Source organism: Leucopleurus acutus, assembly GCF_964270905.1.
Source record: "Leucopleurus acutus genome assembly, chromosome: 2".
NCBI lineage: Eukaryota > Metazoa > Chordata > Mammalia > Artiodactyla > Delphinidae > Leucopleurus > Leucopleurus acutus.
Genome location: NC_139143.1, coordinates 113,448,558 through 113,462,240, shown reverse-complemented (window position 1 = coordinate 113,462,240; position 13,683 = coordinate 113,448,558). Strand labels below are relative to the sequence as shown.

The 13,683-nt window shown below is 35.1% G+C and overlaps 1 protein-coding gene across 4 annotated transcripts in view; it reads right to left on the bottom strand.

Moving 5' to 3' along the window:
* The window catches only part of ZNF644 (zinc finger protein 644), a 114,510-nt gene that overhangs the window by 77,677 nt on the left and 23,150 nt on the right, over positions 1-13,683 (bottom strand). For 3 of the 4 annotated variants that reach the window (XM_082834523.1, XM_082834521.1, XM_082834520.1), the window contains exon 2: positions 956-1,016. In XM_082834523.1, coding sequence (XP_082690649.1) covers positions 956-999 — 44 coding nt within the window. In that variant the 5' untranslated portion in view covers positions 1,000-1,016. Of the gene's footprint in view, positions 1-955; positions 1,018-13,683 lie in introns of those variants that run through there. The other variant, XM_082834522.1, reaches the window with a different exon arrangement.

Below are 13,683 nucleotides of genomic sequence, written 5' to 3'. Positions count from 1 at the left end.
CACTTAATACAATAAGTATTCTCCACACTACCACTACTATTATTATTACATAATACCAATAAAATGGAAACTTTCCTTCAGATTATGCCTAAACCACTAATTGAGAATACACTATTTAACTGCACATTATTCAACTACAGCACTTCTCATCCTAGGCTTTTTTTTTTTTTAACCATTGAGATCAGCAAGTTCTTGACAACTGAAACATCTAGTTAGATTTAGAAAGACCCAACTTAACTGCAATGTAATCAAAGTATTCTTTTTTAATCTGTTTATATCCTGAAGCCATGTTCACTTACCAACAGATAGTAAATGCACCTTTTTAACATTTCAAAAACTTATATTATTAAAAAAGCAATCTTTCACATATCAGACCAAAAGTATATGATCACAATTCAATTTTCTGAAGTCAACAGTCTTAAAAAATGAAAATAAATCAGAATGCTAAATTAGAAAAGTCATTCAGTAGAGATACAAAAAATATTAAAACAATCATTTATAACTCTGAACATTATATTAACATAAAGAAGTCATAATTTGGCAAATTTAAACAACTGTAGAAGTGCTTTCTTTGTTAATGGAAATAAGAAAGTAAAACTTACAAAAGCAAAGACTACTCAAGTACTATAACCCACTCAGAAGGGAACACTGAAGTAACCTAGCAAATCTCTTACTGAACTGGTTTCCGAGTGGCTAAACCAAACATCAACTTGATTTCTGAACATGTTTAATAGTCACTGGAAACTGCATACTTTAGTTTCACAATTTGACAGCTGTATTTTCATTTCTATCAAATCAACTGGACCAAGTGCATCAAAAAATTGGTTCTTTGTATTTCAAAATTTAATTTAAAAACTCATTGATTTTGGATTTGGAGGCACACTTTTTAAACATAAATTTTTTGTATTATTCCTACTTTGATATGTAATATTTAACAAAGTTGTCTTCTACTTACCTTGATTTTGTCTTGTTAACATCTCGTTGCAAGAACAATCTCATTCAAAATTAAATCAAACCTGAAAGAATACATGTAAAGGCAATCATTTAGTTTTTTTCCTTCAGGTATGAATAAATACATCTATGATACACTATTCTTTTAAATTAAAAACTATAAATTGAGTTATTACAGTAATCTTCAGGAAACTATTGCTAAGTACCATTTTTGGAGGAACAATCATCTATTCAAATGAGAAACAAACTTTTTAGTTCTCTTGTTTTCATTAATATTAATAGTATGGCAATAGTATAATTAAAATTATTACTTGTTAATAAAACACACACTTCTATCTATATCAATGTTTATCTAATATTATTACATACATACCAAAAAATACACCAAAAAGTTGAAGAAAAAAAAAAAAACATGAGAGATGGCATAAAATTGTATGTTAATAGCCATAATAATGGCTAACGCTGATTAAATACTTACTAAATGCCAGGAAAGATTATTCTAGAGAATAGTGTATACTGATACTCTCCTGCTTCCTCAATTTAGCCTTCAATCTAGTATAAGGTGACCTCCACCCCAACACTCCACTGAAAATTTACTTGTCAAAAATCTACCCACCCCTAATTGTATCACACTTCACAAATGATGAAACTCAATATACCTTACCCGGAACTCTACACATCACCTTTCCCCCATTCCTAAAACCAGGTTGTTACTCTTCTGAATTTTTATTCTCAAAAAATGGCACCACCATATCTACTACTATTCTCACCTAGATTACTGTAACTGTTCTATTTCTAGACTCACTATCCTCTCAAATTCATCCTTCCCAAAACTATGTAAGTAATCATTTTGCAATGGCTACCCTGAAGACATCACATCTATGCCTCAAGGCCTTCAACAGTACTCATCAATGACCTAAGCTTCATCTATTTATCCCCAATCTTTACTCTCCCCTTCATTCCACGTTTCTACTATACTAAACCCCTTCAACTCCCAGAAGAGCCCATATGCTCTCTCAGCTTTCCTGCCTTTTCACATGGTGAACTATACCTACTTTCTATCTCTCCTTAACCTTGCTAACACCTTTCTACTCGTTTTTCGATATTTAGCTCAGTCACCCTGGCAGATCCTTCTTTAACTTCTTCAACTATGTAAAGCTGTGTTTCTCAATTGTGATAGCAACTAGTGATAGCTCTATATCAATTCTGTTTACCTGTGTGTTTTCTGAGCTACAATGTGGACACACTGAGGAAAAGAATTCATTTATCTCACTTTAGCACTTTCACTGGATAGCACATAATAAAAGCCTAACAATGTAGGCAGAATGAAAGATTACAAATTTTGTATTGTATCCCCAAATGTACACAGGGATACAGAAGATAAAGTAAAATTCAGGCTAATGAGTTTATCCACATTTTCAAGGACTAGAGAAAAAATTCATATCACTTCTGGATCCCAGTAACATTACTTTATAAAATGACTACATCTAAGTAAAATACAACTGACAAAAGTTAGCCCAGGGCAAACTTTTATTGAGTAAATGAATTAATTTCACTGATTATCAGTACCAAGAATTGGTACAAAATGTTTGTATCTCTACAGAAAACAAAGTTTGTGGACAATAAATCCTACACTAATTTTAGTATTAGCATTAAGCAGAAAAACTTTGGAGAGGATAGGGAATATGGTTTTAATACTGATAATGTCAATAATCTAGAAAAGTGTTTCTCAAACTTCAGGGTGCATTGGAATGACCCAGAGGGCTTGTTATGCAGAGATGGCTAGGCCCTACCTTCAGAGTTCCTGATTTGGCAGGTCTAAGACTGAAGCCTGATCATTTGTATTTCTAAGTTCCTAAAGTGATGCTGATGCTGACACTTCTGGGACCATCCACTGAGAACACAGGCCTAGAATTTTTTGCATAATGTCTAGAAGAGATGAGAATATTCTGCCACCCACTGCCACCAGCCTTTACCCACCCAGAACTAGATACTGAGACCTATTACAAACTATAAATCAAAGTGGGAACATCAGAAGTCTACTATGAGTTGCTCAGTATGATAGGCTAAAAAATGGTCCTACAAAAGATATCCACATCCTACTCCCTCGAACCTGTAAATTTTACTTTATATGGCAAAAGAAAAAAAAGTGTCTTTACAGATGTGATTAAGTGAAAGATTTTGAGATGGAGAGATTATCCTGGATCATCTGGATGGGCCCTAAATACAATCACATGTATCCTTATAAAGAAGGGGACATGGAGACACCTGACTATACACAGCGAAGGTAAAGACAGAGCAGAAAGAGATTTGAAAACACTGGCCTTAAAGACTGCAGCCAAAGCCAGGAATGCCAGCAGCTACCAGAATTGAGACAAGGCAAGGAACAGATTCTCCTATAGAGTCTGGAGAGAGATCATCACTGCTGACACCTTGATTTCTGCCCAGTGATAGACTTCAGACTTCTGGCTTCCAGAACTGTGATAGAATTAAGTTTCTATTATTTTAAGCAACCTAGTTTTTGATAATTTGTGAGAGCAGCCTAGGAAACTAATATATTAATGATGATGGCAGGTTTTCTGGGAGATAAATTAGAAGCACTACATAAAAGATGCTATGGACTGACTGAACTGTGTCCCCATAAAATTCCCATGTTGAAGCTCTAACTCCCAATGTAACTGTATTTGGAGATAGGGCCTGTAAGGAGGTAATTAAGGTTAAATAGGGTCATAAGGGTAGGGCCCTAATCCAATATGACTGGTGTCCTTATAAGAAGAGACAGAGACACCAGGGATGCAGGCTCAGAGGAAAGGCCGTGAGAAAACAGCCATCTGCAAGGAGACAGGAATCAGTGGAAACCAAACCTAACTCTCGAATCTTGGACTTCTAGCCTCCAGACCTGTGCGACATTAAATTTCTGTTGTTTAAGCCACCTCGTCTGTGTTTTTTTTATTATAGCAGCCCTAGCCGACTAATACAAAAGGAGGTACATGTTTGCACAACAAAGTGAATGTACATAATGCCACTGAGCTATATACTTTAAAATGTTTAAAATGTTAAATTTCATTATATGTACATTTATCACAATAAATAAAACAAAAGCATACACAAATACTACACACAATAACTAACTTTGACTTTAGCTGTTTAATTTTTTTATCTTGTTCTGCTCACAGTTATATTTCAAAGTCTGGGGGGAAAAACCCACTTTTAATTGTATCTGTTCCCCAAAGAGACAAACCAGGCCATTTTAAACACTATATTTTTTTAAAAGGTGGATTTTATAAGGAAGTTTGATAGAAAGTTCCTTTTCAATCCATACCTTAAAAGTGTAATATAATTAGGATATTCTTTAGGTGAATACTGGAAGGGGGATACAGAAAAGAGAAAACACTTAAAGTAACTGATATAACTGGTTTTACCTCAAAAGGTACATTTTAAAGAAAACTGCAAACTAAAATGTCAAATATATCTTCCCCAAAACCCATAATCCCAGTCTAATCATGAGAAAAACATCAGACAAATTCCAGTAGAGGAAAATCCTACGATATGCCTAACCAATACTCCTCAAAACTGTCAAGTCATCAAAAACAAAGCCTTAAAGAGCCTAAAGAGAAATGACAACTAAATGTAATGCAGTATCCTAGATGGGATCCTGGAAGAGAAAAAGAACATCAGGTAAAAACTAAGGAAATCTGAATAAACTATGTTCTTTAGTTAATAACAATGTAACAATATTGGTTTATTAACTGTAACAATTGTACCAGACTAAAGTAAGTTGTTAATAATAGAGAAAACAAAGTGTGCATGGGGGAAGAAGGACAGTGTGAGAAGCCTTTGTATTATTCTTTTCAAATTTTCTATAATTCTAAAATTTCTAAAAAGTAATATTGGTACTTCCTTGGTGGTACAGTGGTTAAGAATCCGCCTGCCAGTGCAGGGGACGCAGGTTCAAGCCCTTGTCTGGGAAGATCCCACATGCTGCAGAGTAACTAAGCCCATGTGCCACAACTACTGAAGCCCAAAAACCTAGAGCCCGTGCTCCGCAACAAGAGAAGCCACTGCAATGAGAAGTCCGTGCACTGCAATGAAGAGTAGCCCCTGCTCGCTGCAACTACAGAAAGCCTGTGCACAGCAACAAAGACCCAACACAGCCAAAAATAAATAAATAAACAAATAAATTTATTTAAAAAAATAAATAAAAAGTAATGTCTTCATTTTTCAAGTATTTTAAATATATTGAAAAGGCATGAACATATTTTAGAAAATTAAACACTGACAAATTAGAAAAGTCTTCAGAATTAAACCCTGAAGTAAACATAACACATCAAAAATATGTATAAGGTAGGCCACAAAAACAAGTCTTAACCAAATTTAAGACTGAAATCATGCAAACTATCTTCTCTCACCGCAATGAAATGAAACTAGAAATCAAAAGCAAAAGGAAAACAGGAAGATCCACAAATACAAGAATGAAACAACTAACTCTTAAACAACCAATGGGTCAAAGAAGAAATCTCAAGAGAATTTAGACAATATTAGGAGACAAATAAATATGAAAACACAACATGTCAAAACTAATGGGATTCAGTGACAGCAGTACTAAGAGGGAAGTTTATATGCTTACATTAAAAAAGGAAGATCTTAAATCATCAACTTAACTTTATACTTAAATAAGAACAAGCTAAACCAAAAGTTAGCAAAAGGAAGGAAATAATAAAGAATAACGCAGAGATAAAATAAAGAACATAAATGGGGGAAAAATCAACAAAACCAAGAGTTTGTTTTTTAAAAGATCAACAAAATTGCCAAATTCTTAGCTAGACTAAGAAAATAAGAGAGAAGATTCAAATAAAATTACAAATGAAAGAGGGGACATTACAACAAATGCCAAAAGGATTATAAAACATTACTATGAACAATTAGCTGCCAACAAATTGGACAACCTAGAAGAAACAGATAAATTCCTAGAAACACATGACCATGATGACTGAATCAGGAAGCACTAAGATATCTGATCGGACCTGAAAGTAGGTAAGGAGATTGAAGCAGTAATCAAAACCCTCTCAATGAAAAAAAGAAGAACCAGATGACTCTACTGGATAATTCTACCAAACATTTAAAGAAGAATTCTCCTCAAACTCTTCTAAAGAACTGAAGATAAAAGAACATGCACAAACTCATTCTCATTCAGGGTAATGAGGTCAGCATTACCCTGATACCAAAGCCAAAGACACAACAAGAAAAGAAAACTACAGACAAATATCCCTGATGAATAGCAGCAAATATCCTCAACAAAATACCAGCAAACTGAATTCATTAGCACATCAAAAGAATGATACTCACCATGACCAAACTGGATTTATTCCTGGAATGCAAGGATGGTTCAACAAATAAAAATCAATTGATGCAATACATCATATTAACAGAAGGAAGGATAGAAACCACGTGACCACCTCAATTGATGCAGAAAAAGCATTTGACAAAACTCAATACCATTTTCCGATAGGAACATGCAATAAGCTAGAAATAGAAGGAAACCACTTCAACATAGTAAAAGCCACATGAGAAAAGCCCACAGTTAACATCATACCCTACAGTGAAAGACTGAAAGTTTTCTCTATAAGAGCAAAAAGAAAGTAAAGATGCCCACACTTGCTACTTCTACTCAACACAATATTGGAAGTACAAACCAGAGCAATTAGACAAGAAGACAAAATAAAAGGCACACAAATTGGAAAAGTAGAAGTAAAATTACCTGTTTGCTGATGACATGCTCTTATACATAGAAAGTCCTAAAGATTCTTTAAAAAATGTTAAAAATTCTTTTAAAAATGTTAAAACTTCTTTAAAAGATGTTAAAACTAATAAATGGTTTCAGCAAAACTGCAGGATACAAAACCAATACACAAATATCAGTTGTGCTTCTACATATTAACAATGAACAATATGAAAAACAAAATTATGAAACAATCCCATTTATAATAGTGCTGGGAAATAAACAGTGCTGGGAAAACTGGATCAAAACATGCAAAAGAATGAAGTTGGATCTCTACCTAATATAACATTAAAAAATTAACTCAAAATAGATCAAAGACATAAACATGAGAGCTAAAACTTTGAAAAAAAGGCAAAAAGCTTCATGAGATTGAGTTTGGGATATGACACCAAAAGCAGAGACAAAAAAAGCAAAAACAGACAAAGTGGACTACCACAAACTTAAAAACGCCTCTTCTTCAAAGGAATCAATAGATAGAGTGAACAGGTAATCTACAGAATGGGAGAAAATTTTTACAAATCATATACCTGATAAGGGGTTAAATATCCAAAATATGTAAGTAACATTTACAACTCAACAACAACAAAAAACCCAAAGCAACCTGATTAAAAAAATGGGCAAAAGATCTGAATAGACAAATATCAAAAAAACATATACAAATGTTCAAAGAGTATATGAAGAGATGTTCAAGAAAAATACAAATCAAAACCACAATGAGAGGGGCTTCCTTGGTGGCGCAGTGGTTGAGAGTCTGCCTGCCAATGCAGGGGACACGGGTTCGTGCCCCGGTTCTGGGAAGATCCCACATGCCGCGGAGCGGCTGGGCCCGTGAGCCATGGCTGCTGAACCTGCGCGTCTGGAGCCTGTGCTCCGCAACGGGAGAGGCCACAACAGTGAGAGGCCTGCATACCGCAAAAAAAAAAAACAAAAAAAAAACCACAATGAGATATCATTTCACACCTCAGTAGAATGGCCACTACCAAAAGAAAAGAAAATAATAAGCTTTGGAAAGGATACAGAGAATTGGAACTCTTGTGCAGTGCAGGTGGGAATGTAAAATGGTGTAACAATTACAGAAAATAGTATGGCAGTTCCTCAAAAAATTAAAAACAGAATTAGCATATGATCCAGTAATCTCAGTTCTGGGTATATACCAAAATAGTTCAAAGTAGGATCTCAAAGAGATATTTACACATCCATATTCCTTGTAACATTATTCAAGAGGTGGAAACAAACTGAATGTTCATCAACAGATAAATGGATAAAGGAAATGCAGTATATACATACAATGGAATATTATGTAGTCTTTAAAAACGAAGAAAATCCTGTTACATGCTATGTCATGGATGAACTTGAGGGCATTATGCTAAGTGAAATGAGCCAATTACAAAATAACAAATATTGTATGATTCCACTTGTATGAATTATCTAACATAGTCAAGATAACAGAAAAAACAGGTAGAAAGGTAGGTGCCAAGGGTTAAGGATGGGGCAGGGGGGGATAAAATTAGTGTTTAATGGTAGAGTTTCAGTTTCACAAAATAAAAAGTTCTAGAGATCTGGCTGCACAGTACAAATATTCTTAACACTACTGAACTGTACAACTAAAAATGGTTAAGATTGTAAATTTAATGTTGTGTATTTTACAAGTTAAAAAAACAAAGAAATATCAAGAAAAAATTACATACAAGGGCCAAGATGGAATAGCAAGGATTGAAGTTGCCCTCCACCTGAAAAGCCTAAGGAACCAAAAAATATATATGAAATGAAAGTTTTCAGGTATTAGGCAGTCACTGACGGTGAACCCTAAAAGAAGAGAAACAAATGCGGTGAGCCTTCCAACATTCCCAACTTACCACCTGAAGAAAATACAGCCCCCCAGGGAAGAGCTACCCAGGTAAAATATGATGGTCTCCCTGAACTGAGGAGACTCAGCTGGAAGTCCAACGAAGCCATGACAGCTAGAGATTGCAGGGCAGAATACTGGAGAGAAGACAACTGCACAGAGCTACCACACCCTTAAGTATTCAGCTGCATAACGATTAGAACAAGCCTGTGTGGAAACTACCCAAGGTGAAGGAAAGAGCCACTCAAAAGGATGAGAGGGATTATTGCCCTAGTCTCACACAAAGTCAGAAATAATGCCTATTCCCTTTAGAAAGAGTATAAAACCTCTTAAGTCAGGCAGCACTAACTATAGCAACCCTAGATTAAATGCTTTTGAAAGACAGACCCAAAAGGGGAATGTAGCTGAAGAGGGAAGAATTACAAAGTGGCAAGAGGAAACTTTCGGGCGTGATAAATGTATTCATTATCCTGTTTTGTGGTGTTGACTTCCTGAGTGTATATATATGTATCTCAAAACTTATCATACTGTACACTTTAAATATGTGTATTTCACTGCATGTCAATTATATCCCAATAAATCTGTTTTTAAAACTTCAATTACAACAAAACAACCAACCCAATTATAAAATGGGCAGAAGATTTGAAGCAGCACTTCACCAAAGATACATGAATGACAAGTAAGTACATGAAAACATGCTCAGTATCATCTGTCAATAGGGAAATGAAAATTAAATCCACAACAAGTTATCACTACACAACTACAAGAATGGCTAAAGTTAGTAAGGCTGACCATACCAAGTGAACATGTGAAGGAACTGAAACTCTAACTCACACATACAGGAAGATAAAATGGTACAATCACTTTGTAAAAACAGTTTCAACGTGTCTTTTTTTTTTTTTTAGTATTGTTTTTTAAATCTTTATTGAATTTGTTACAATATTGCTTCTGTTTTATGTTTTGGTTTTTTGGCTACGAGGCATGTGGGATCTTAGCTCCCTGACCAGGGATCGAACCCACACCCCCTGCACTGGAAGGAGAAGTCTTAACCACTGGACCGCCAAGGAAGGCCCAGTTTCACCATTTCTTAAAATGTCAAACATACACCTACTCCTAGGTATTTACCCAAAGAAATGAAAGCATATGTTCACACAAAGGCTTACATACAAATAATCACCTTCATTTGTAATAGCCAAAAGCTGAGGGAAAAAATGTCTAGCAACGCACTAATCCTTAAATCATATCTGTAAAATGGAATAAGTAGAATTTAACTAATGACACATGCAACACAGATGAATCTGAAAATAATCATGCTGAGTGAAAAAAAAAATGCAGACAAAAAGATTTCACACTGCATAGCTTCATCTGCATAAAATTCTAGAAAACTCAAACTACTCCATAAATGACAGAAAGCAGATCGGTCATTGTCTGGGCATTAGGGGAGGAGCAATAAATAGGAAAGGATTACAAAGGGGCACAAGGAAACCTTTGAGGATAAAGGATATGTTTATTATCTTGTAGTGATGATTTCATGGGTGTATATAGATATCAAATCCGTTCAAACTGCACACTTTAAACATGTGATTTATTATATGTCAAAGGTACTTCAATAAATCTATTTAAAATATCAGAATATGCAAAGAATAATAAGCAGGGAAAAAATAAAGTCAAATCTCAAATTAAGAAGGTTAGAATGATAATAATAAACACAAAAAAACCATTGTCATTTATAACTAAAAGAGTAAAGATACAAATTAATCATCTATTAACACCTACAACTCGTAAGACAACTGGCACTACAATTACCCTATATTTGGTAACTCAGTACATGACCAATGCTTCCAAAATCTCATCAGACACATTCCATGAAACAAGTAAAACAAGTCATCTGGACTACTGGACAGATCAATGTATTTAATTTACACTTGTCACAACTTCTATACGTAAACTCAATTCCTACTGAAATATAATGGGGCTTGACCTAGAACAAAATAACATCAAAAATTAATTCTACAACATGAGTCAAAAAGTCTGTCTGCAAAAATAACCCCAATTCTGTACCATCCCATTACTCATGCAATTGGCAAGAAGGCTTTGCAGTTTCTCCTACCAAGAGGTAGAATCCTTCCCCAGTCCTTTTAATTCTGGGCTTGACCTTATAAGAAGATCAATAGAATGTAACAAATGTCACAGTTGGCCAGTTCTGAGCTAGACTTCAAGAGACTGTGTATGCCTCTGCTCTCCTGGAATCCTGCCACTACCATGAGAACAAGCCCACTCTAATCTGCTGGAGGACAAGAGGATAGCCCAGATGTCCCACCCCAGGCCATCCTAGAGAAGCCAGCCAAGAGCAGCAGAATCATCCTCCTGAGCTGCTTCTGAATGCAGACTTAAACGAGCCCTGCCAAGACTAGAAATACTGCCTGGCTCATAGACTTGTTCTAATAATAAATGTTTGTTTTAAACCAAGTTTTAGAGTAATTTATTACACAGCAATAGCTAACTGATATAGCAACTCTATCTTAAAGATACCATATTATTCTTATCCCTAGAAAGAGTTATTGTAGATTAACGATTGATCTAGGTCTCTTAACTTTTGAAGGCAAGGGAAAAGGAGACATAAAAATCTCTTTTATTATTTTACTAACAGTGACTCTAGAAAACATGCCACAGTTTGTCCATCTCAGAGATATATAAACTGAGCAAAATCATTTTAACAACTAATGTTATCAGTCAACTACAATCTTTCATGAAATTTTGTTGCTAGATAGTTTTACTGGATTCAAGAATACAATGAAATCTTTCAGGATATGCCACAAATCTATATAAACTGTTGCAGACCAATCTGCAACCTTGCCTAACATTCTTTTTCCTATTTACGCTAACGGTATTTTCCTTTAAGGAAACACTCTTACTCAACTATTAAAGTTGCACCAATCTTAGGCCCACCTCTGGATCAAGGGATGAACAAGTGATACCCAGGCTGATCAGAGTACCCTGTTCTCCTAGCCATCATAATTTTATTATGGATGAGAATGTAGTCCAGAATGGGAAATCTGGAATCCTTCTCATGATGTTTGCAAGGACTACTGGGAAAGGTATACTCTCCAGTGGAAATAACAGCTATGACAATGATGTAGATCATAGCAGACAGTGGCCATCTTTACCACCTCATGGAGATTAACATATTCAGGAATAAAGTCACCACAGAAAAAAATCAAAGCCAAGAGACAGAGACATTATCCTAATGCTATCATTTGCACTCATTGATTCAAACATGTCAATTCAAATAACTGCAATAATAGCAGAAGAGGTAATATTTATCAACCCACCGAGACCTACTAGAAAAACTGAGCAAGATATTAAAAACCATCAATTTGATGGCATCAAAAAGTTAACACAACAGAGAAGAATGACCAGGCCAAGATCCAAGACAAGATGGAGACCTATAGATAGAAAGCCAGCACCTGAGGATGCTTTTACCTTTGGGTTATTTGCCAATCCACCTGATTCAGCTGAGAAACTGATCATTATTTCTGACACTGTTGTAGAGCTAGGGGGATCAAATGGAGATTGCAAGGTTCAGAACTGTTGAGTACTATACTAAATGTTACCCAGTATTTGAGTTGAGAACCTACAGGATTAAACTGTAGTGAACCAGAAGTAAAAAAAAAAAAAGTTCTTACATGCACTGCAGCCCCACCTGAACACATCTAGGTGGCCAAATAAAAATCTCAATCCTTAAAATTTAATTAAGGTAAACCCAGACTGCTGGAGACCTCAGGTGTGGCACGAACAAACAAAAATTATCTCTGGAGAAAGATAACATCACCAAAGGGCTCAGAACTGAGGCATGGAAAAGCAGTTGTAAATTTAAATGGAGAAAGCATGGCAGTGAGAGAACCAAAAAATGAATATAACAAAAATTCTCAGGGTAAACTTTGCCCAAATCACTGGATGACTGATAAACTATGTATGCACAGAGGAAAACTGAAGGAGTTGATGGGGAAAAGTTGACAGAGGCCAGAGAGAAAGCTACACTTGAAAAACAGAGCTTTACTGTGAGTTTGATGCTGTTTCAACAGGGTACATTCAACTGTGTACAGTTTAGGCAGCAGGAAGCTGAAGCCCTACAAGGTTGAAGTGTCAGAGGACAGAATCCAAGCCCAGCAGAACAGCTGGGAATTAGTGGAATCTCTAGAAACATGTAAACCACAATCAAGCTTCAAAATCTGACTATAAACTTTACACAAGAATTCTCAGAAGAACATTAAAAGAGTCCAGTCATTAAAATATATTCATAATGTCCAGTTTTCAAGCTAAAACTTCATGATATGCAAAAAAACAGGAAACAGTGATCCATACTCAGGAAAAAAGGGGTGTCAGTAGATATAATTCTGAGTACCCTGAATATAGGAGTTAGCATATAAAGAATTCCAAGCAACTATGTTAAAGTATGTTATGAGAATTAAAAGAAAATACATTCAAAGAGTTGACAGAAACTATAACAAAGAAAAAGCTGATAAATAAAATAAATGGCATAAAAATTCACCCAAAGGAGGTGATTAGAGATGGCAGAAGAAAGAACTCATGAGCTTGAAGACAGGGCAATAAAACTGTCCAATCCAAAAAAAAGAAAGTAAAAGGACTGAAGAAAAATTAAGAGTCTCAGAGACCAGTAGGACAATATCAGGCAGTCCAAAATAGTTGACACCCAACTCAACACATATGTACAACAAGATGTAACGGAATGCGAGAAGAGTAAAGAAGGTACAAAATAATTTTTGCTGAAGAAATAATGGAAAAAAAAATCTCAAATGTGGTAGAAAACATTAACTTATAGATACAAAAATCTCAACAAACCCAAACAGGATAAACACAAAGAACCATTTCTACATATACATCATAGTCAAGCTACTAAAGGCCAACGAGAAAATCTCGAGTACAGCCAGAGAAAAGTGACTGGTTATATATGGGAAATGACAATACAAGTAATGGTTGACTTATCACCAGAAAAAAGTGGATACTGAAACATCTTCTATATCCAGTGATACTATTCTTCAAAAATGAAAAAAAGATATTTTCAAATAAACAAAAAGATACTTGT